At 51.9% G+C, this 23,205-nt stretch overlaps 1 protein-coding gene across 15 annotated transcripts in view; it reads left to right on the top strand.

Moving 5' to 3' along the window:
* The window catches only part of SPECC1 (sperm antigen with calponin homology and coiled-coil domains 1), a 219,867-nt gene that overhangs the window by 44,337 nt on the left and 152,325 nt on the right, over window positions 1–23,205 (top strand). For 14 of the 15 annotated variants that reach the window (XM_067021731.1, XM_067021735.1, XM_067021736.1 and 11 more), the window contains one exon: window positions 19,261–19,427. Coding sequence is in view for 12 of the 15 variants with exons in the window: in XM_067021735.1 (XP_066877836.1) it covers window positions 19,281–19,427 (147 nt within the window). In the remaining 3 variants the exon portion in view is untranslated. Of the gene's footprint in view, window positions 1–19,260; window positions 19,428–20,390; window positions 20,601–23,205 lie in introns of those variants that run through there. The other variant, XM_067021730.1, reaches the window with a different exon arrangement.

Consider the following 23,205-nt stretch of genomic DNA (forward strand, 5'->3'; position numbering starts at 1 on the left):
AAATCTGTCTTTTTTTTAAGGGATTTATTTCCTTCTAGTTTTTACTTTGGTGCCTGATGTGAAAAGTGGACTTTGACTTAAACAAAATAATGCTAGGCAGTTTTTCCATTGTCATTTATGAGTGACCTTTATGTTCTCTAATATTTTATAATTTTGTCAGTGTGTATCCTCAGCTGTTCTATGATAATATGCTTTTTCTGGGTTGTCTGTTTTATTTATAGGAGCTGACCGTTTCTGAGCTGTTATCACTGTGTGTTGATTTTGCTGTTTTAAGATGTGTGGAGAGAATGGGTTGTGTGGAGGGACACTGAGTCAAAGGAAGAGTTGTTGGCAGCGAGGGCTCCATCTCGGCCTCCCCGGCCTTAGTCTTCTCATCTGTAAAAGGGGGATGGTTCTAGTGTCCACGCCATGGGTTGTTGGGGTGGGGAAATAAAGTTAAACAAGGAAATACTGAAAAAGTATTTGGGGTACACAGATATGCATAGAGACATATATATATATGTATACATCTATTTTATATACATAAATATGCATTCTGTGTGTTTCTTTTTAATGTAATTTTTATTGGAGTATAGTTGATTTATTACAATGTTGTGTTAGTTTCAGGTGTGCAGCAAAGTGAATCAGAGATATATATAGATATAGATAAATCTATATAGATACATCTAGATCTAGATCTAGATCTAGATCTAGATATATCTCCACTCATTTTTAGATTCTTTTCCCATATAACTCATTACAGAGTATTGAGTAGAGTTCCCTGTGCTCTACAGTAGGTCCTTATTAGTTACCTATTTTATTTACAGTAGCGTGTATATGTCAATCCCAATCTCCCAATTTATCCCTCATCCCCCCTTCACGCCCCCCGTAACCATATGTTTATTTTCTATGTCTGTGACTCCTTTTCTGTTTTGTAACTAAGTTCATTTGTACCATTTTTTTCTTTAGATTCCACATATAAGCGATATCATATGATATTTGTCTTTCTCTGTCTGACTTACTTCACTCAGTATGACAATATCTAGGTCCATCCATGTTGCTTCAAATGACATTATTTCATTCTTTGTTATGGCTAAGTAATATCCCATTGTATATATATATATATCACATCTTCTTCATCCATTCCTCTGTTGATGGACATTTAGGTTGCTTCTATGTCTTGGCTCTTGTAACCAGTGCTGCAGTGAATATTGGGGTGCATGCATCTTTTTGAATTATGGTTTTCTCTGGATATATGCCCAGGAGTGGGATTGCTGGGTCATCTGGTAGTTCTATATTTAGTGTTTTTTAAGGAACCTCCATAATGTTTTCCGTAATGGTTGTACCAGTTTTCATTCCCACCAAATGCAGGAGTATTCACTTGTATTTCTTATATAGAGTCAAATGTGTCATTCTTTCCCTTTATGACTTAAGACAACCCTTCATGTAATCTTGGGAGACAGAAAAAGATGGCACACTTGACGTTATACACATTTAAAACCGTAGCGCATCGAAAGACAGGCACGTGGCAGAGAGAACTATGTGCAGCACCCGTACCGCGGAGAGCTGCTACCCATGATGAGAGAGGAACCTGCGCACATCCGTTAGGAAAAGGCAAAAGACACACAGGAAAAGTGGGCAAAGGCAATTTATAAACAGAAATGTATATTTATTTCCATAAATATATGAAGAAATATTGACAGCCAAGAAAGATGCCTCGGTAAGAATCATGGAAATGCAAACTCAAACTAATGAAATGTCACTTTCCCTGTAGCAGATAGGCAAAAACTGAAAACATAAATAACATCCAGCGTCAAAGAGAACATATGGAGATGGGCATTGGCAATCGCAACTAATAGGAACAAGAATTAGCAAAGCTTTTTTTTTTTTTTTTTTTTTTTGCGGTACGCGGGCCTCTCACCGTTGCGGCCTCTCCCGTTGCGGAGCACAGGCTCCGGACGCGCAGGCGCAGCGGCCATGGCTCACGGACTCAGTCGCTCCGCGGCATGTGGGATCTTCCCGGACCAGGGCACGAACCCGTGTCCCCTGCATCGGCAGGCGGACTCCCAACCACTGCGCCACCAGGGAAGCCCTGTTTTTTTTTTTTTAAGTGCTTTTCTAAGTATGGGAAGATGCAAGAATCCAGGTTCATAAAAAATTCCTCCTGAAAACGTCTAACTGCCTGAGGGCTGGTTCTGCCAGTTTTCCCAGAACGCAAAGTGCCTCATCCTGGTCTTTGCTCAGAATTCCTTTCAAGGTGTCCTGTGGGTCACTGACTGCAGTGGCTGATGACTTGCTTCTTGTGGAACTGGACGGTGGGCTACATTCTTTATGTTCCAGCGCCCTCCCTTTTGGTCTTAATTTTGACAGAGGTTTGGGAGGCATTTAGTGACCAATTTGTCCCATGGTCCCAGCAATGCTCATTCCCAGGTCGAGTGAGGATTTCGCTGATGTGCTGATACTGGACTAGGCCGTGTTAACAGTTGCCCAAAACCTCTGGACCCCGCGTCCTACAGTCTGTTAGGGTCCAGGAAACGGTTCCCTCTGTGGCTTCCTCCCAATTCTAGAGTTACACTGTTACAGTAACTGATCGTATACAACTATGTATTTGGTCAGTCGTTTCAAGTCACCTAATCATCATTGATTTTATCTGAGGCTCAGTCACACATTTGGTGATGTAAGAAACAATCCTTTTGTAAAATAGGCAGAATTCAGGTAACATAGCTAGTAACGCTAATGTAAGTTCATAAGTGAGTATTTAGGCTGAGAACTTCCTTTAGGTATGGCCCAGTACCTCTCTAGGTCTTCTCACCAGGCTGTCCCGCACCACTCACTGTCTTTAAGGGAAATGATATGTTGGCTTCATATATAAAGTCCACCAAAGACGTCTGCATGTACCAGGCCGGTGGTGGTCATCGTGGCCCCTTACAGGATTGAGAAAGGAATACTGTCTTCTAATGAGTTACATGGCTGGTACCAGAGGGAGAAAATTTTTGGTTTTGTAATTTTTATTTTTTGTGGTACGCGGGCCTCTCACCTCTGTGGCCTCTCCCGCTGCGGAGCACAGGCTCCGGACGCGCAGGCTCAGTGGCGGTGGCTCACGGGCCCAGCCGCTCCGCGGCATATGGGATCCTCCCGGACCGGGGCACGAACCCGCGTCCCCTGCATCGGCAGGGGGACTCTCAACCACTGCGCCACCAGGGAAGCCCCTGTTTTTTGTTTTTTAATTTTATTTTTCTACTGAAGTGTAGTTGATTTACAATGTTGTGTTAGTTTCAGGTGTATAGCAAAGTGATTCAGTTATATATATACATACATACATATATATATCTATTCTTTTTCAGATTCTTTTCCCTTATAGGTTATTACAGAATATTGAGTAGAGTTCCCTGTGCTAGACAGTAGGTCCTTGTTGCAGAAGGAGAAAAATTTATCTTTATGGTTGAGCAGTTATCTCTGCCATTGGGGAGGTCTGGTTAATGCACATGCACAGTGTACACTGGAGGCGGGGAAGGAGACCAAAAGCAGAGAAAAAAGTTTATGTTTAAATGTCTTGCCTTAAAATATGAATTTTATTTCATCAGAACCCAAGCCTGTGAATCAAGCTTCCCACTCGGACACAGTTTTCATTTCTCTTGGATAAATACTGAGTAGTGGGATTACTAGATTGTATAATAAGCGCATGTTTAATTTTGTAACGTTGAAAACAAGAGGCCCCAAATGGAGTCGCTGATGCCGAGCCCCACGTCACCAAAACTTCACTTAATTACAGTTTCAGCCTCTCCCGGAAATAGGATCTTTAACCAGGGAATCGGGAATCCCCTGACCCGCACCAGTGAGGTCACCTGCCTGGTGGACCCCGGCAGCCCCTAGAGGGAAGTGGCCTTGCAGTGAGCAACCCGCTTTTTGCCGAGTACAACTTCTTTGTCCCTGCTCCCTGCTGCCTGTAAAAGCCTCTCGCTTTGTACAGCTCCTCGGAGCTCCTTTCTCTCAGCTAGATTGGATGATGACCAATTCATGAATCACTGAGTAAAAAAGCCAATAAGATCTTTAAAATGTACTCAGTTAAATTTGGGTTTTTTTTTTTTTAACAATAGGAAATGGCTACACTGATTTGCAAAGCAGCTGCACCAGTTTGCGTTTCCATCAACAATGAATGGGAGTTCCAGTTGCTCCATGCCCTTGCCTGTGCTTGTTTTTATGTTTTTAAACTTCAAGCCATTCTAATTAGACGGGTAGTAATATCTCCCTGTGGTTTCAGTTTGCATTTACTTAATGACTCATGACATTGAGCATCTTCTCATGTGTTTATTTGCCATCCAGTTATCTTCTTTGGTGAAGTGTTTAAATCTTTGACCATTTTTTATTGAGTTGTGTGTTTCGTCATTGTTGAGTTTCGTGAGTTTTGCTGGGTTTCCTCATGAATTCGGGAATCAGGTCCTTTATCAGTTTTGTGTTTTGCGGATGCTTCCCTTCCAGTTGGCTTTTCATTTTCTTGACAATGTCCTCTGAAGAGCAGAAGCTTTAAATTTTGATGAAGTCCAATTGATCAGTGTTTTAAACAATTTTATTTACGGATCATGCTTTTGGTGCTGATTCTAAGAAATTGTTGCCTGACTGAAGGTCACAAAGATTTTTCTCCTGTCTTCTTCTAGCAGCTTTCTAGTTTTACTGAGGTTTTCAGCCTGTCTTTACACAACGTTGATTACGGCCCAGACGGTGGGTGGAGAGCTGTGGAACCACAGAGGAATGAGATGGTCCTTTGCTCCAGGATCCTCTGGGCCCAGAAGCCGGGGTGGGAGATGAGTCAGCAGGGTGTCAGCCTGGTTGGGGTGCTGTGGACACTCCTTGTGGTGGGGAAGCAGGACAGGACAGTAGGGGTTAGGTTGAAAGTAGGAATGGGGGTGGGGACCCCTTGTCCTGGGTGTGGAGTGGCCATGGGGAGGCCTGGAGGCTGGTGACAGCATAGCTGCCCATCCTCTGTGGCGCTGGGATCTGAGTGCAGGGCGCCTGGCAGGCGTGGGCAGAGCATGAAGCAGGCCTCACCCCAGAACAAAGAGAAGGTGGGGGCAGCCTGGTGATGTGGCTCATGCGGGGTCCCCTGAGGGACAGGGGACCATCTTTCTTCACTGAAAGCCAGTCAGACACGCCCGCATCACAAAGCGCCCGTGCTTAGGGCCCGGCCACAGTGCTGTTGCGTCATTGTCTCAGGCTCCTACCCTGGGGGTGGAGCACAGAGCGCCGCTGTCCGTCCTGTGTGCGGTTCCTTGTAGATTTGCTCCCAGGACCCCTGCGAGGCACCCACGATGGCAGGGTCATCCCGGGGGCAGCCTGTACATGATCCCTCATATTTGCGGCTATTGTACATGTTTAAAACACACTCCTCAAAGCGTGGTGTGCTGGGGAAAGGTAGGGCGTGCTCCGGGCACGGAATACGTTAGCCCCGCAAAGGACAGCAGGTGCTTTCGTGAGCCAGCTGGCACTGCAGGAAAATAGCTGAAGCCTGTGGCTTAGAAAAGAATATTTCAGGAATGTGAAAACAGAAAAGAAATCAGCACGCCCAGTGATCTAACTTAAGCTGGTAACAATAAGGAAATCCAGAGCCATGGCCGAGTCCTACAGCCCTGGTGGAGGGATGGACTCTGCCCCGTACCCAGACGGGGTGTCTGCCACGCCTGGGGCGGCCACTGCCACCTGCAGGGGCCTGAGTCAGGCCCCTGCACGCTCTGTGCCTGTAGAAGCTTCGGGAAAGTTCTGTTTCCCCCTCGTTTCCTCCTGTGGTCCAGGAGCCAACACAGACCGCTAACAGGGTCAGCGGCTGTGCGGTCCCTCCCTTGGTCCCTGCCCTGCCCTGCCGTCCTGTCCCTGCACTCGAGGTGCTGCAGACCAGCTCCTGGGGCCACAGCTGGGAGCCTGGCCCTCCCGCTGCCTCTCCTCCACCACCTGCAAGAGCCAAGGCTTCCATGCACCCCCAAAGACACGATGAAAGGGCCCTTCATCTTCCTAGCCCAGTCCCTGCCCCCCTCCCTGGGCCCCCGGGGTGAGAGCTCTCCCGGGAGGTTCTTCAGTGCCTTGGACAGACAGACAGGCAGACAGATGGACGGGCTGCCAGGGGCTGCCCTGGCCGGCCTCCCGACATGCCTGGGCCACAGCACGCAGCGCGGCTGATCTCCAGCTGAGACCCCGCCACTCTGAACCCTTAAAGCTCCCGTGACTCGGGGCTGCCTTTTCAGAATAATGTCATCGTTATAGAAAACCCACAGCCGCCGACGGGGTCCTTTGTGAGTCCGTCAGGGACCACAGGCCTCTGAAGGTAGCGGTCAGAGGAGAATTCCGCCCTTTCTGAGCAAGAAGCAAGAAGGCAACCAGAGTCCATCTTGGTTTCTTCCCTATACAAGTTCTTTATTTTGTCGAGCTCAAGATTTACTTTGGTTATTCAATTGCTTGTTCCCAAACTCCTAATTTAGGAGCTTGGGATTAACATATACACTGTACTATATAAAAAAATAGATAACCAAAAAGGTCCTACTGTATAGAACAGGGAACTATATTCAATATCTTGTAATAACCTATAAGGGAAAAGAATCTGAAAAAGAATATATATATATATATATATATATATATATATATATATATATACATATATAAAACTGAATCACTGTGCTGTACACCTGAAACTACCTCAATATTGTAAATCAACTCTACTCCAATAGAAAAAAATCCTAAAACAAATCGGTTGTTCCCACTGTCACACCCACACACAGACACACACAATGCACACACACACACACACACACACACACACGCACACACGCACACACGCACACACACACAGGCACAGACACAGACACACAAGGTCAGAAACTGGCCAGACAGCTCGGGGTCTGTCAGGTGGGCCCTCCCTTTTGTCCTGAGGGCCCCCGCCTCTGCCATCTGCAGACGGGTGGTGAGGACCCGGTGGTGAGGAGCCCATCTTTGGGGAAAGAGAAACTTAAGTTGTGATGATTCAAGTATCACCACCACTTCCCTGGTGGCGCAGTGGTTGAGAATCCGCCTGCCAGTGCAGAGGACACGGGTTCGAGCCCTGGTCTGGGAAGGTCCCGCATGCCGCGGAGCAACTAAGCCCGTGAGCCACAACTACTGAGCCTGCGTGTCTGGAGGCTGTTCTCTGCAACGGGAGAGGCCGCGAGGGTGAGAGGCCCGCGCCCCGCGATGAAGAGTGGCCCCCGCTCGCTGCAACTGGAGAAAGCCCTCGCACAGAAACGAAGACCCAACACAGCCAAAAATAAATAAATATAAATAAAGTATCGGAGGGGAGACGGCCATGGAGGAGGCCTGGCTTGTGACTCGGGACATCCCACGGCAGAGCCTGTGACGGTGCAGGAGGGTTCACGCCCGCGCTCTTGCCCTGAGTCAGAGTGCAGGGTGTGTGCTGGGATCTCCCACCACAGCTCGTGAATGTTGAGCCACTTTCTCAGCAAGGGGCCTTGGGAGGTGAACCTCCGCCGTTTCTCTTGAGCCCCGTGTACAGGGTGGGGAGTGTGGCGTGGGAGCTGCCCCTCCTGAGTCTGCAGAGCCGGGGCTGCCTTCTTCCTGGCCTCTATTTCCCTTTGGCCAGAGGCCCATGTGGCTAACGCATAGTGAGCCTGGGGGGGGGGGTGTGTGTGTGTGTGTGGATGTGGGGTGGGGCCCCATCTCTCCGCCCATGGACGGAGGGCCCCTGTTTGCATCTGTGCCCTGTGGCGCTGGGGGAGGGGACTTGCGTGCCCCCCCTCCCCCGTCTCTGTAGGGCAAGCGCATTGAAGTGAGGGGGTGGAGGGCATCGAGTTCTGCTGGGGGTACTGGGGTCGGGGGCGGCATGCCCTGCAGTGTTTGCATTGTTTTCTACAGGAAATAGAACAGAATGACTCAGAAGTGGCCGCCCGCTTCCTTGGAAGCTGTGCCACTGACATCATAGGCCTTTACCCCTTGTCCCACCTGGTTGAGGGGCCCCTGGTAGGAACAAAGAAACAGAAAAGCCTGCATAAAAGGTACTTAGACTTGACACTTTAAATTACTGGGCCCCTAAACCTGTGGTTGCCATTGGCTACCGCTTAACAGAGCATCGAACATAAATGCATGTATTGTGATGTTTTGGTTAAGGTGTCTGAAATCTTAGAGCATAAAATTGTAAACTATTATTGACTGTTACGGTGAAACTGGGATGTCTAGCACAAATTGAAAAAGCCGTCCTTTGGGAATAAAGTCACGAATGGAGATGAATCAGTAGGTGATTTCAGAGGTTTGGTGTTGAATAACTTCAGGAACTATTTCTCCAGCATGGTATAAGTTAATGAGATGCATTTCATAAGGCTAATGCTCATACATCAACGTGAACCCCGTTTTCAAGGTAATAATGCCGGAAGGCTGGGTATCAATATCCACGGGGTTCTCATCCTGAAAGCAATCCGGGGACTGCTTATTTGGTAGCTGTTTAGAGGCATTTATAAGTCTTGCAGGAGGAGAGCTCTCATTGCTTTATGGCTCCGTTTCGTGTTCTCTGATTGATTCAGCAAATACTTTGTGAATCTGGGTGCCTGGCTAGCGAGGGAAGGGCAGGGAGACACTTGCACACCTTTCTTCAATGACGGGCAGGATCTAAACATTCCTTAGCTAATGTTGGCTAAGCACCTGCTCGGTGCATCCGGGGGAACGCGGGGGTGAACCGGAAGGTGAGGTGCCCTGGGAGCTGCAGGGGGTGGGTGGAGGCTGAGGGCCCACGATGGATGATCAGTAGCAGCCAGAGCCTGGCTTTGGTGATAGACGCTCTGAAGAAACGACCGGGGTGCTGTGCGGTGAGCTCCTCCAGAGACTGGCAGGGAAAGGCCTTTTGGAGGAAGGACCCCCCCCCCTCTCCGCGCACCGTGTGAAGAGCTGGAGGGGGCCTTCCAGTTCAACGGTCCTCCTTGGGAACCAGCTGGGCAGGTCCAGGGGCTGGAGTAGCTCCCCCAGCACCCAGGGGAGGGTCTCAGGATGCAGATGGGCAGCCCCACGATGGCCTAGGACTTCGGGGCTGTGGCAGAGATCTTGGATTTGCGCTCTAAGTATAGTGAGAAGCCGCAGCAAGTTTCTCCGTAGGGAGGGACATGATCTGACTTGTGTGGGTTTGTATTTTTTTAAAAAATAATTTTTAAAATTTAAATCGTGGTTAAACACACACACATACCATAAAATGTACCATGTTAGCCGTTTTTATGATTTGTGTTTTTAAAGCGCCCTCGGGCTGCTGAGTGGCGTTAACGGTTGTGGGCAAGACGGCAGGAACAGAGCTGGGGGCCCGGGGAGGCGGCGGCATCAGGAGGGGCCGGGACGGGGAGGGGGCAGGGAAACGCGGGGGGCCGGCTCGGGCGGGTGAGTATCCGAAAGTCTTGTTGGCAGAGCCTGGCAGGAGGGGCCGGAACACTCCTGGGGGAGGTCCCCGAGGAGGGTCCTGGGGCCGTGGATGCCCCCAGCCGAGAACGGTGCAGAGGCCTGGGTCCGGCTGCACTGCAGGGCCGAGCTCAGCCGGGCAGTCCCTCGATCTGGAGCAAGGCTGAGCACAGGCCCCGGCTGGGCAAGGGAGCAAATTCCCGGGGCCTCCCTGGCCGCTGTGCAGCACGGTGACGTCTGTGCCTCCGGCCGCGAGCCCGGCCCGCAGACGGTGCGGGAGCAGCAGCGCGGGAGCCGGGCGGGAGGCTTACGGGGAAGGGCTGACTCCGGCGGGGAGGGGCCGGGGCTCTGCTCAGTCCGTCCGGAGAAGGAGGAGGGCTCGCGGGGTTGGCGCCGAGCCTGAGCTCCCCCGGCAGGCGGCCGCGGGTGTGAGAAGCGGCCCGGGCCGGCGGGAGGCCACGAGGCTCGGAGGTTTTGCGCCCGGGAGGCCGGGAGGGAGGCCTCAAGGATAACAGAAACGGGAAGTCGGGAGAAGCTGCCGAGTCGGGACTGCCTCTGCGCGGTGCTCGGGCAGGCGGCCCCCGGGAAGGCGACAGGCCAGCTGCGTGGCGGGTCGGTGGACAGACGAGGGTAGGAGCCGCGGGGAGGCCCTCCTGGGCTGGTGGGGGGGTGGGGGGGCTTCTCACTTTGGAAGGCGGGTGGGAGATGGCCAGGCCTTCGTTTGTCCCTCCACGTTGCCACCACCTTGTGGCTATGCCGCATCAGTGGTGGCCGCTCCGCCCCTCGAGCCCCGCCTTCTCCGTGAGCCCGTGGGTAGCCCTGGAGGGTCGGGGAGGGGAGAACGGCCCTGAGGCCTTTCTCTCCCCAGCTCCTCCCGCCGCCCCCCCCACGCCACGCCCCGCCACGCCACGCCACGCCACGCCCCGCCACGCCACGCCACGCCCCGCCCCGCCACGCCACGCCCCCAGTGCTACTGAGTTGTCTGGGTTAGTTAGCTGCATTTCTCTGTCGACGCCTCAGCCCCTGCCCCTGGTCCAGCCCTCTCCGGGGCCCAGCGGCTTCCTCCCTGACCCCGCAGGCCGGGGGTGATAATGTCCTAGCCCGTGTTGCTCCTCCAGGGCGGCCCAGCCCCTTGTAAACGGGTCCTTTTGGAGCTCTCCCCGGTTTCCCAGCTGATATCAGTCCCAGACGGTGGCAGGGGCACCACGTGACTGTGCAAACATACGACTCAAGATGCTTTTGCCGAAATGGAGGTGAAGGTCTGCGGTTCTCTCCTGCACTATATGCTTTTGTTTTGTTTTGTCTTTCTTATCACATCTTTAAAAAATTGTGGTAAAATACACATAATACAAAATTTACTGTCTTAACCATTTTTAGGTGTTTAGTCCCGTGGCATTAAGTACATTCACACTGCTGTGCAGCAATCGCCACCATCCGTCGCCAGAACTGTGTTTACCTTACAGAACTGAAACTCTGTCCCCATTAAACAAGAACTCCTATTCCTCCCTCCCCCAGCCCCTGGTCCTCACCATTTCACTTTCTGTTCCCGTGAAGTTGACTCCTCTAAGTACTTCATATAAGTGTAATCATACAAGTGTGTTTGTCTTTTTCTGCCTGGCTTATTTCACTTAGCATAGTGTCCTCAAGATTCATCCGTGCTGTGGAATGTATCAGAATTTCCTTCCTTTTTAAGACTGAGTAATATTCCACTGCATGTGTATAGACCACAGTTTGTGTGTCCACTTATCCATCAGTGGACACTTGGGTTTTGCTTCCACCTTTTTTGGCTGTTGTCAATAATGCTGCTCTGATCATGTGTGCGCAAATATCTTTTTGAGACCCTGCTTTCAGTTCTTTTGGGAATGTGCCCAGAAGTGGAATTGCTGGATCATGCGGTAAAATCTATTTTTTACTTTTTGAGGAACTGCCATACTGTTCTCCATAGCAGCTGCACCATGTTACATTCCCAGCAACAGTTCACAAGAGTTCCACACTTCTCCATATCCTTGCCAACATTTGTTGTTTTCTGGTTTGGTTTTGTTTGGTTTGGTTTTGTAGTACCCATCCTAATGGGTATGAAGTGGTATCTCATTGTGGTTTTGACTTGCATTTCCCTGATGATTAGTGATGTTGAGCATCTTTTCGTGTACTTATTGGCCATGCATATATCTTCTTTGGAGAAATGTCTATTCAGCATTTCTCCATCTTTAAGTGAGGTTTCTTTTTGTTGTTGAGTTGCAGGAGTTCTTTATATATTCTGGATATTAGCCCCGTCTTATTCTGCCTGGGCTGTCATAACAAAATACCATAGACTGAGTGATTTAAACAACAGAAATTGATTTCTTACAGTTCTGGAGGCTGGGAAGTCCAAGAGCAAGGTATGTATGGCTGATTTGGTGCCTGGTGAGGGCTCTCTTCCTGGCTTGCAGATGGCCGCCTTCTCACTATGTCCTCCCATGGCTTTTCATCAGTGTGTGTGCACAGGAGAAAGATCTCTCTCTGCCCCCTTCTAATAAAGCCACCAATCCTATTGGATTAGGACCCACCCGTATCACTTCATTTAACCTTACTTTACCTCCTAAAAGCCCTATCTCCAAATGCAATCACACTGAGAATTAGGGCTTCAACATGTAAATGTGGTGGGACAGGGGACACAATTCAGTCCACAGCAAACCCATTTGCCAATATTTTCTTCCATTCTGTGAGGTGCCATTTTACTCTGTTGATTGTGTTCTTTGATGCACAAAAGTGTTTAATTTTGACATATTCCAGTCTGTCTAGTTTTTCTTGTTGCCCGTGCTTTTGATGTCATATTTAAGAATTCATTGCCAAATCCAATGTCATAAAGCTTTTCCCCTGTGTTTTCCTCTTAAGAGTTTGACACTTTGGGCTCTTATATTTAGGTCTTTCATCCATTTTGAGTTCATTTTTGTATATGGTGTAAGGTAAGGGTTCAACTTCATTCTTTTGGTATGGCTATCCAGTTTTCTCAGCACCATTTGCTGAAAAGACCGTCCTTCCCTATTGAATGGTCTTGGCACTAGACTATAGTTTGTATTCTTAGTTACTCTTTCAACAGACCTTTTCAAACAATTCCTGTAGAAAGAGCTCTTGGAAGTATTTTATTTCCGTCTCCTTTCTACTGCCTTGGCTCATTCTTTTAATTCTTTGATGTGAAGCCATGTTATAGGTAAGGAAATAACTACTGATTAGTGGCCACCAGCTCTGTGGGATGCCGGCTTCTTGGTTCAGCTTTGGAGACAGAAGGATGTCCTGGGGCAGCGATTCTCAGGGTTTGGTCTCAATATAGCTTCCAGATTACAGCCTCTCTCTAGGGTCTGCCTTTCATATTTAGAGACCAGCTCCTCCTGTTTCTTATTCCCGATTAAGCTCTATTTGTTACGGTCTCCACCTCGTGTCAGTGCGTCATAGTTTCTGCAAGTCCCTATTCCATGTCCAGAGTTTGTTTTTGGCTTGAGACGGTAATGGCTAGTGCTGTGCAAATGTTCTCTTCTGTTTAGTTTTTGTCTTATCCCTTCTTGGTTCTCATTTTCTTTCAATGACTTCTCCTGATAGGTTCAGTGAATTTTTGTTTGCCATTTTCCTTCTGATGCTGTGTGGAAACCTGTTCTTTTCTTTATTTACCAGGAAGGAATCTGAGGCTAACGGGATGATTTTTCATGTCGAGACTAACGGGAAATAATAAGCTTCGAAGAGTTTCCTGTGGCCTCCGGCCGAAGTCTGGGGTTCCCTCGGCTGCTCCCAAACTAGATTTTCGGCGTAAACGTTCCAGTGTTAGCATAAACGAACCAGGTGCCTGTCTGAGAATCAGCGCCCGAGGAGCCTCCCTCTTCCTCTGGAACTGAGTTTCTCGACCTCGACTCTTGACATTTTAGCCTGGATCAGTCTTTGTTGTGGGGCTGCCCTTTGGGTACTGGGATGTCCAGAAGCGTCCCTGGCTCTACCCTAGCACCTCCCCCCACCCCAAGTTGGGGCAACCCAAAGCAGCTGCACACGTTGCCAGAGGTCCCCCCGGGGGCAGAATCAGCCACCCACCCTGCTGAAGAGGTCAAGAGCAAACTGGGCATGTGTTCTAGAAAGCTCCAGCTAGATATTCTCGGCATGCTGTTCACTTGCCTTCTATTTCCTGCCAGGTCCCCTGGTAGTTGAGCTATGTGAACATTCTCAGTTTGCTCGTTCTCAGACTTGGATGCCTCCGTTCTCGGCTTCCTGGGGCTTATTGTACTTGGAGTGCAAACCTCCATGCCCTCTCCCACTCCCGGACACTCCTTACTTTTTTCAAAATTTCTTTTTGGCCAAGCCGCGCGGCAGGCAGGATCTTAGCTCCCCGACCAGAGCTCGAACCCTCACCCCCTGCCGTGGAAGCGCAGAGTCTTAACCACCGGACTGCAAGGGAAGTCCCTGGACGCGCCCTCTTATTTGTGGTGGTCCAGAATGGCGTCCCAGTCGCCTTTCCGTTTTCTTGCCTTAAAAGCGTTACCAACCTGAGGGCCGAGACCGCCTCTCCAGCCCAGGTTCTGAAGGCGGTGATGAAGCAGCCCAGCAGCGTGTTGGAGGGGCTCCGACCCTCCGCGGTGCCCGGACACTCGGCTTGTTCCTAACTGTGTTCCTTGTTCCCTCTCTCTCTTCTCTCTTTTCTACTTAACTCCATACCATGAATGAGTTCTGGTTTAAAGAGAAGTCTTGCATGATTCCCGTGAGGAAAGAAGCTTGATAATTAAATAAAATGAACAATTTAAGGAAAACACCCCTGGGAAGACCCTCTCCCCACCCCTGTGGGAGTGAATTCCTAAATTTAACTGTACCGTGGACCCTCGAATAACCCGGGTTTGAACTGCGTGGATCTGCTTACTTACACGTGGATGTTTTTCAACAGTGGATGAGACCATCTTTGAGATGTTTAGGAGGGTTTTCAGAAATCAGGGAATTAGTCACAGAAACTTGTTTTTTCATGATCTTGTCCTTGGCCAGAACGCGTCTATTTCTTTTCCGTCACTAGTTCACATGCCTGTAAGAAAAGTCTCATTCGCCCAGCATTCACGCCCGTGTCTGTCTTGCAGCAGCGGGGGCCAGTTCTAGTGACGGTAAGGTGTCTGCTCTCGGTGTTCATCTTCCTCCGTGCTTTCCCTCTTGGACGTTTCCAAATGAAGACACGCCGCTCTGTGTAGAAAGAGAGCTCTTCCCTGACGTGGCCCCGGCCAGCGCACGTTGATCCCACCGACCCGCCGCTGGGTGTGGCTGAGTTAATCAAGCAGGGCGGCCCCCAGCTGAAAACGGGGAACAGCTGTGGGGGGCATCTGGCGTCTGCTGAGCGGCTCCTGGGTGCCGTGTCCTCCTTCATCTTCAGCTTTGCGGTGCAGGCACCAGTGACTCCAGTTATCGGGGGACGGCGTTGAGGATCTTCGTGTTCAGGCAGCACGCCCGGGCTCACGCAGTGAGCGGTGGGGCCGGATTTTGACCAGGAGCGCTGGATCCAAAAGCCCGAGTGCCTTCCCGTGGGAGAAGGGTTACCCAGGGAGGCCGTACCCAACCCCGGTGTGTAAGAGCCCGTTCAAGCTGGGTTTGAATCCTGGCTGTGTCATAAACTCTGTGGTCTGGGCAAGTTGCTTAGCCTCCCTGAACGGAGGTGACCCCTTACCTCGTAGGATTACAGGGAGCGTTGGACACCAGGCCCGGGGTGAGGGGCGAGAGGAGGGTCGGAGAGGAGACGGTGGGAAGCGGATTGGGTGAAAGTCTGCAGAACCTAGGAGCGGGCCTGAGGGCACCTGCCCCCTGCCAGCAGGAGGCCTTCTTGGGAGTGGACAGAGGGCAGGGCCGGAGCCGGCCGACTTGGAGATTTGGAGAACGCTAGGAGGCCACCAGTCCTGCTGGCTGGGGGTGGGCGATGCTTGACAAGGTCCTGGACGCGGAGGGCGGGGAGAAGGGTGCAGAGCTGGCCTTCAGCCTGCCTGGAGCCGTGTCCCCACCCTCCGCCATCATCCTTTCGTCGGCCGTCCCTGGAAAGCTGCTCTGATCTGGCAGAGCCCACCACCCGCCCTGGCATCCCACCCCCTGGCACTCTCCCTACCATTAGGACGCTCTTCCTGCTTCAAGAGGGGACATTACTCATTTCATTTCTGTGTATTTTGAATTCTGGAAGAAGATGGAATTTGAAGAGCCTGGCTGGTGCACGAATACGAAATAGAAGCCTCCGTCTGGGGAAATAAGGGGAAAGACACGTGAAGGGAGACAAGGAAAAGGAGCCTGGCGGTGAGGAGGGTCCGCGGCAGGAAGGCCCTCTGTGTACGCTTGTCTGGGAGTGATTTGATGGGTTCAGGGCTCTAGGAGGATAAAGAAAGGTGTGAAGATGCAAACGAAGTAAACCTGAGAATTCTGCCTCAGAGCAAGTGACCAGGCAGCCTTTGAAAAGTGGCTGCATGAAAAAAAATAAAAATAAAGAGGCTGCATGTTTTTCAGGTGATTGTCTAGAAGGTTGACAGAGATTAAGAGGCGTTTAGATCTGGAATTTTGACTAGGATGCCTTTGTCCTCCCCTCCCCCCTCCCTTCCCCCCTCCCCTCCCCCCTCCCCTCCCCCCTCCCCTCTCCCCTCCCCTCCTCTGCCCTCCCCTTCCCTCCCCTCTCCTTTCCTTTTCCTTCTCTCCTTCCTTTGTTTATTTCTGTTATTGTTATTACTTTTTTTCTCTCTTTTTTTTGCCAAGGACTTAGGGCAACATTGGGGAAATTTTCTATCATCTTTCTTCTGCTTTTCCTCTTCACATTCTTTCTTCCTTCTGGGGAATAAACAAGAGGCAGGGGTGACCTGGGCAGATTTTGGAAAGCATAGATGCATTGCAGAATCACCTATGTTTTCAGCAAGTAAGCCCTGCAATAATCATCTCTAAGTAGTTGCAATCATCGCGTAAAAGGGTGCCTTCATGAAACGTATTTTATTTCTCGTCTCCATGACTCAAACTGACATGTTACTGGTTGTTCCTGCAGCCCTGGATAAAATTCATCAGTAATTCTCTCCAAGAATCACTCAGGCTATGTTCGTTCATTTTATGTTTATATTCATTTAATAAAATTAGTTGCTCTATAGGTCTTAACCTAGGAATTCTTTCATTGTTGCTGTGGAAACCAGAATTAAACATTGTGGGCCGAGAAAGAAAAATAGCTGGCGCTGAACATCGTAAAGTACACGAGAAGTGGTTTTTTAAATATAGAATTTTTTGGGCTTCCCTGGTGGCGCAGTGGTTGAGAATCTGCCTGCCGATGCAGGGGTCACGGGTTCGTGCCCTGGTCCGGGAAGATCCCACGTGCCGTGGAGCAACTAAGCCCGTGAGCCATGGCCGCTGGGCCTGCGCGTCCGGAGCCTGTGCTCCGCAACGGGAGAGGCCGCGGCAGTGAGAGGCCCGCATACAGCAAAAAAAAAAAAAAAAAAAAAAAAAAAAAAATAGAATTTTTAAAAATCATGACACCTGGAACCAAGCTCAGACTATTGAACTAATCATATAACTGAAATCGTGAATAATTTTTCTCAAAAACACTTTAGAAAACAAACCACTGTCTTAAAAATATTATTTTCACAGGACTTCCCTGGTGGTCCAGTGGTAAAGAATCTGCCTTGCAATGCAGGGGACGGGGGTTCGATCCCTGGTCAGGGAACTAAGATCCCCTCAGGCTGCGGGGCAGCTAAGCCCGCGTACCACAACTACTGAGCTCACGTGCCGCAAACTACAGGGCCCGCACGCCACAACTAGAGAGAGAAGACCCCTGCACCCCAACCAGAGAGAAGCCCGTGCGCTGCAGCAAAAGATCCCACATGCTCCAACTAAGGCCCGACACAGCCAAAAATAAATAATAAATAAATAAGTAAATCTTTTAAAAAATATTATTTTCACCTGGAGCCACATTGGCACAGCTGCCGGGGTAGCCGTGCTGCTGAATGAGCCCCAGGTGGGGTCTTGGACCCCTGCCACCAGCTAATCCCTTTAAGTAGGAGGAGGAACTGGATGGCCCTGGCTGGGATGCTGTGGGTTGAAATGGTGTCCCTGGGAAGGGAGATAAGGACGGGAGGAGGACCCCACTGCGCCAGGCTGGGGGCAGCGGGCAGCCTGTTCTTTTTCTCAGAGGGGTGGACAGGGTGTCCTGGGATGCGGTGAGGGGAGAGGAGGCCCAGGGCCGCCGAGCACCAGCTGCGATCCCGGGGGACGGTTATTTAGCCCCGGGTCCTGTGAGTGCGGCCACTGGCATTAGCTGTCACATAGTGGGTTTTTTTTTTTTAATATTTATTTATTTTTGGCTGCGTTGGGTCTTCGTTTCTGTGCGAGGGCTTTCTCCAGTTGCTGCGAGCGGGGGCCACTCTTCATCACGGTGCGCGGGCCTCTCACTGTTGCGGCCTCTCCCGTTGCGGAGCAGAGGCTCCGGACACGCAGGCTCAGTGGCCACGGCTCATGGGCCCAGCCGCTCCGCGGCACGTGGGATCCTCCCGGACCGGGGCTCGAACCCGTGTCCCCTGCATCGGCAGGCGGGCTCTCAACCACTGCGCCACCAGGGAAGCCCTGTTTTTTAAACATTTTTATTGGAGTGTAGTCGCTTGACAGTGTTGTGTTAGTTTCTGCTGTACAGCAACGTGAATCAGCTCTACGTATACATATAGCCCCTCTTATTTGGATTTCCTTCCTAGAGGTGTTTTAAAGTGCTGTTTTCAGTTTGTTTCTTGTCTGCGGTTTTGGTCTTCTGTCTCACATCCCTGGTCACGAGAATCCACGGGGACAGCAGAGTCAGGGTCCCACTGTGCTACTGAGAACAAAATGGGCTCAGAGAGGTTGAGATGGCCGGCCCACCTCCTCAGCATTGATCGAAGGACTCAGGCTGTCTTGCTTGTCTTTGGACGTGGATTCACACTCCCCCACCCCCCAAGTCTTTAACCGCATCCTGCTCCTTTGCATAAATTGTCTTTCATAGAATATTCTAGTTAGGGCGGGTACCTCTGTCCTATGATGTCAGGTCTGCCCAATTAAAATCTGCCCTATTAATTTTTTAAAATTTATTTCACAGATTTATTGAGGGTGCCCTATTAATTTTTGATACCATTTTTGTCCAAAAGAAGAAAAAAACCTGTGCTTCTGTGAAATCTGTTTTTCAAGTAATTCATTTATGTCTACTTGGAAATCATGTAAGTCGCTCAATTATCAACCCTAAAATGGCAAGGCTTATGGACGTAGCGTGTCTTGACTCGAGCTGGCCTGTTTTACGTGGAGACAGAAAGATGTGTATATGCAGCAGTAAGACTGTGCTACAGGCGCCCCCGACCAAGGAGAAGCCGTCATTTCGCCAAAGAGTACTGTCAGAGCATCAGTAATATTGCACTTCAAAAAAATCATTTATTTTTGGCTGCGTTGGGTCTTCGTTGTTGCCGCGCGCGGGCTTTCTCTAGTCGCGGCGAGCGGGGGCTACTCTTCGTTGCGGTGCGCGGGCTTCTCTTGTTGCATGGGCTTCAGTAGTTGTGGCTCACAGGCTCAGCAGCTGTGGCGCACGGGCTTAGTTGCTCCGCGGCACGTGGGATCATCCCGGACGAGGGCTCGAACCCGTATCGCCTGCATTGGCAGGTGGATTCTTAACCCCTGCGCCACCAGGGAAGCCCGCACGTGTGTTGGTAATAGTTTGGTGAAGGCTGCTGTGAGGCCAGAGAAAGGAACCTGCTGCAAAGGTACCTTCTCGGTAGTAAGCTGCTCTACGTGCAGCCCCATCCCGGAGGCTCGTTCTCCGCGACCCCGGTGGTGCCCGCGGTGCGTGGGGATGGACCTCTGTGATATCTCTCAGCAGGTTCAAGTGTGGACACACGCTTTTTCTCTTCTGCTCTTGCACAGAAGGACCCACTGGGACGGACATGAGGAGTGCAGCCAAGCCCTGGAGCCCCGTCCCCAGAGGGGGGAGCCGCGGGGGGGACCGCGCGCGAGCCCCCCCCGCCCCGTCTCCCGGCATGAAGAGCTCCAAGTCATCCTCCTCGCTGGCATTTGAGGCCCGGCTCAGCAAGGTACGGACGGACACACAGGGCAGGGCTGCTGGGCGCCCCGTGACAGCGAGCGAGGCCCCAGGAGCCCCGGCATAGCCTGACCTGAAGGCACAGAGCAAAGGGGGTGCAGTCGGAGTGCCCCGGGCTGGAGAGGGGAAATGTGCAGGTTAACGGGGTGACTGGGAGCCCCTGCCCTGGACCATGTGGACCCTCCAGCCAGAGTTTGCCCCCAGCCCCCACTAGACGGGCTCAGCGTCACCAGGACCCCGACAGTCCAGGGGTCAGCTCCCCACCTGCCTGCGGCTGGGGTCCCTTCTCTCCGTGTTCCTCTCCCCGGCCCCGCGCAGCCCCTGGGGGCTCCACTGCCGGCTCCTTCTCACCCCCAAGGTGCCCCTAATGTCAGGTGGGCGGGCCGCCCCCTTCCTCACCCTGAGATGAGACTCAGAGACCGCGTCCCCTACCTTCACACGCACTTTGGAGAAGTCAGTGTAGTGGCCTAACTATAAAAGCCAAACAAAAGGAACATCACTTCCAGGTAAATTATCCGCGTCTCTACCCACGTCTGCCTGCGCGTGACTCCGCTGAAGGGCCCCCGTGCTCCTTGGAGCCCCGTGGACGTGGCAGCTCCGGACAGCCGGACTCCGGGCTGTCGTGCTGACGTCTCAGACACCAGGAAGGCTGGGGGGAGACGCGTGACATGTTGGCATGAATGCTGGGCGCCCTCGGTAAAGTTCTGAGCCCAAGTGCAGCCTCCCCTCGTTACTCTTAGAAAGTTGAGTGTATCTTAAAGTTGTGCAAGAAATACACCGTTTTTACATGCGCACCAAAGGGATGCTGTCGCCTCGGATAGCAGTAAGATGCTGCACCGCCGAGGGGCTGGAACCCGTGAGACGTCTGGGACGCAGGGCAGTCCTTTGTGCAAGATTGTCGCGTTCACGGCCTCCATCCTCCCGTCCCTTAGGCGTCAGTAGCACCTCCAACCGCAGTGGCAACTAAAGGTGCCCCCACAGATTCCGACCCAGTCCCCGAGGGACGCCACCGTCCCTGGTGAGGACACTTGTCCTAGGTGACAGCTTCCGCTCTCGTGAATTTCAACACCGTGTGTGGATGGCTCACAAGGTTGCACCTCCAGCCAGCACTCCTCCGACTGCCTCTGTGGCACCGCCCCTTGGACGTCTACAAGGCGCCTTGAAGGTGACCTATTCAACGCTGAGTCTGTCCTTCCTCCTCTCCATCTCCCTCCCGCCCCCCGCCCCCCCGCAAACCTGCCGCCCCTGCCGCCCGTGACTCTTCCCATTCGAGTAAACAGCGACTCCATCTTTCAGTCACTCAGGCCAGAGCCCGTGGCATCATCCTTGGACCCTCCTTTTCTCACATCCCATGGTCCATCGGCAAAATGCCGTCTACCTTAAAAATAGATGTCAACTCCCACCGGCTCTTACCGCCGCCCGGGGACCGCCGGGGACATGCCGCCACCTTCCTCCCTTTGACTTGAGGCCTATGCTCCGTTCTCAGCGGAAGCTGAGTGCTCCTTTCAACACAGGTCATGTCACTGCTCTGCTTAATACGCTCCAGGCTCTCCCCACCGACTCAGAGGGGAGCAAAGTCCAACCCCTACCGCCACCCAGGCTGCCCGGGCTCCGGACACACGGCCTCCAGGTGCCCCGGCGCTGTCCCTCGTGCGAGCCACGTGTGGTAGCTGCCCCTCAGCCTGGGGCGCCCCCCCTCCCCCCCAGCACCCTGCCGCTTCTCCTCGCCTAAGTCTGTGCTCAAGGTCACCGTGACAGGCGCGCCCCTGACCAGTCCGTGTAAAGTGTGGCCTTGGCCCGTCCTCCTCGCCCTGCCTCGTTTTCCTTCGCAGCTCTTAGGACCCTCACACCCACCTGCGTGGTTCCTGTCGTCCCCCCGTGGCTAGACTGGAAGCCCCACGAGGGCCGGGACCACCTGCTCTTTTGTTTGTCGCAAGCTGTGTCCTTCGCGCTTACGAGAGCACCTGCTACGTGGCAGCGCCCCACGTGGACTGGGCGCCGAGCACACCTGTTCTCCTGGGGGTGACGGATGTGGAACAGGAGGCGCTCGCTCAGAGAGGGGGTCGGGACCCCGGCTGCATCGGGACCCCCAGCTCTGCCCCTTTCGAGCTGTGAAACGTCGGGCAAGCTACGTAGCTGCCCTGAGCTCCGAGATGGGATGCGCACCGTATTTGCCACAAGGAGTAAATGTGGGTAAAGTGTCCTACAGATCATGTTGATCCTTATTCTAACATCTCCGACTTGACGGTTATCTCCATGACTTTAATTTTTATTATCTTTGACTTATAGCACATTTGGGAGACATCTCTAATATGGATTTTAAATGAATACATACATTTCCCCCAGAACAGACCCTTAGAGCTTCTGGAATACATTAAAATACTTTAAAAGCAGTGTTTTCAAAAAGGTCTGAAGCTCATGTGTTTCCTAAAGGCAATGAAACGGTGGCCGCTCCGCCTTTGATCGGTGTGTGTTTTGGAAACTTGTTCCACGGGGAAAATGCCGGGGGAAAAACAAATACTCCTGTGGAGACTCTCAGCTCTCGTCCTGGTCCTTGGGATCCCCGGGCCCGATCCTGTAAAAGAGGATGGCGGGGCTTGGGGGAGGGAGGAGCAGAGAGCCATGCCCCCCTCTACCTGTCTGGCCCTGACCCTCTCTGCTGTCCGCCTCAGTGGACAGAGGAAGACGACAAAAAACCCGGAGAACAGAAGAGAAAGAGGCAACAGCGATGGACAGAAGAGCAAGCAGATTTCCCCCCGAGTATTTACTACGGAAATCTGTGAGCGTTCAGAGAGTTGAATTACACAGTGAACACAGCGTCCCACCACCTGGATGCCACAGTTAACGTCTTACTACGACTGCTTTGTAGGAGATGGACACATATGGGATGGACAGATGTGTTTTCACTGGCCCCAAATAGGAAAACTAAAACAAGTGCACCGAAAGTAGGACGAAATACCCTACTGCAGATGTTGGCCTGAGCTGAAGGAGCCCCGGGGGAGCAGGTGGGGGGAACAGGAGCCTGGATGGGACAGGGTGGGGTGAGGGGCTACCGGGAGTCTTCCTTGTGTCTCTGAGCGCAGCACAGGGAGGCAAGGACCCGAACTGCTCTGATGCAGACAGGACACCGGCCACTTACGCAGGCCAAGTCTATTAGTCAGGACTCCTCTGGTCACAAATGACAGAACACCCGGGTCACGGTGTGCAGGCCAGTGGTGCAAGACTGGAGCACGGAGAGGCCAGGACCACAGACTGGGGTGTCCCAGGACTTCGTGTCACCTGTCTCTGCTTCTCTGTCGCCTGCACGTGGTATGAAGCACAGCTGCCAGCCGGCCCAAGCCTCCCTCATCCCTTGGAAGGCCCAGCTGCTTCTTTGCTTCTGGCTGGTTAAAAACAAAAGCAAGAGAAAAATTGGCACAAGTCGTGTATTGATCCTCCCCAGCCTCCTGTGGCCAGGGTTCAGGGTGCCTGGAAAGCAGAGTCTTAAGGTTTATGTTCTCTACGAGTCTTGGGGACCCGGTCAGTCCTGTCATTGTCCTTTGGGAGTGAATGCTCCACACCTGCACCACCTGATAGAGGAGCCACCAGCCCCGTGTGGTGATGAGCCCTTGACACGTGCTGTGAGTGCAAAATACACACCAGAATGGTCGCCTCACCATCTTCATGTCGCCTTGACGTCCTCAGAGACGCTGGCTTCCCCAGCTCCTGCCTCTGCTAAGCCCTGCCTCAGATACCCCGTCCTGGGAAGGGAATAAAGGATCTGCCCCGAT

The sequence above is a fragment of the Kogia breviceps genome, chromosome 19 (assembly GCF_026419965.1).
Source record: "Kogia breviceps isolate mKogBre1 chromosome 19, mKogBre1 haplotype 1, whole genome shotgun sequence".
Lineage (NCBI taxonomy): Eukaryota > Metazoa > Chordata > Mammalia > Artiodactyla > Physeteridae > Kogia > Kogia breviceps.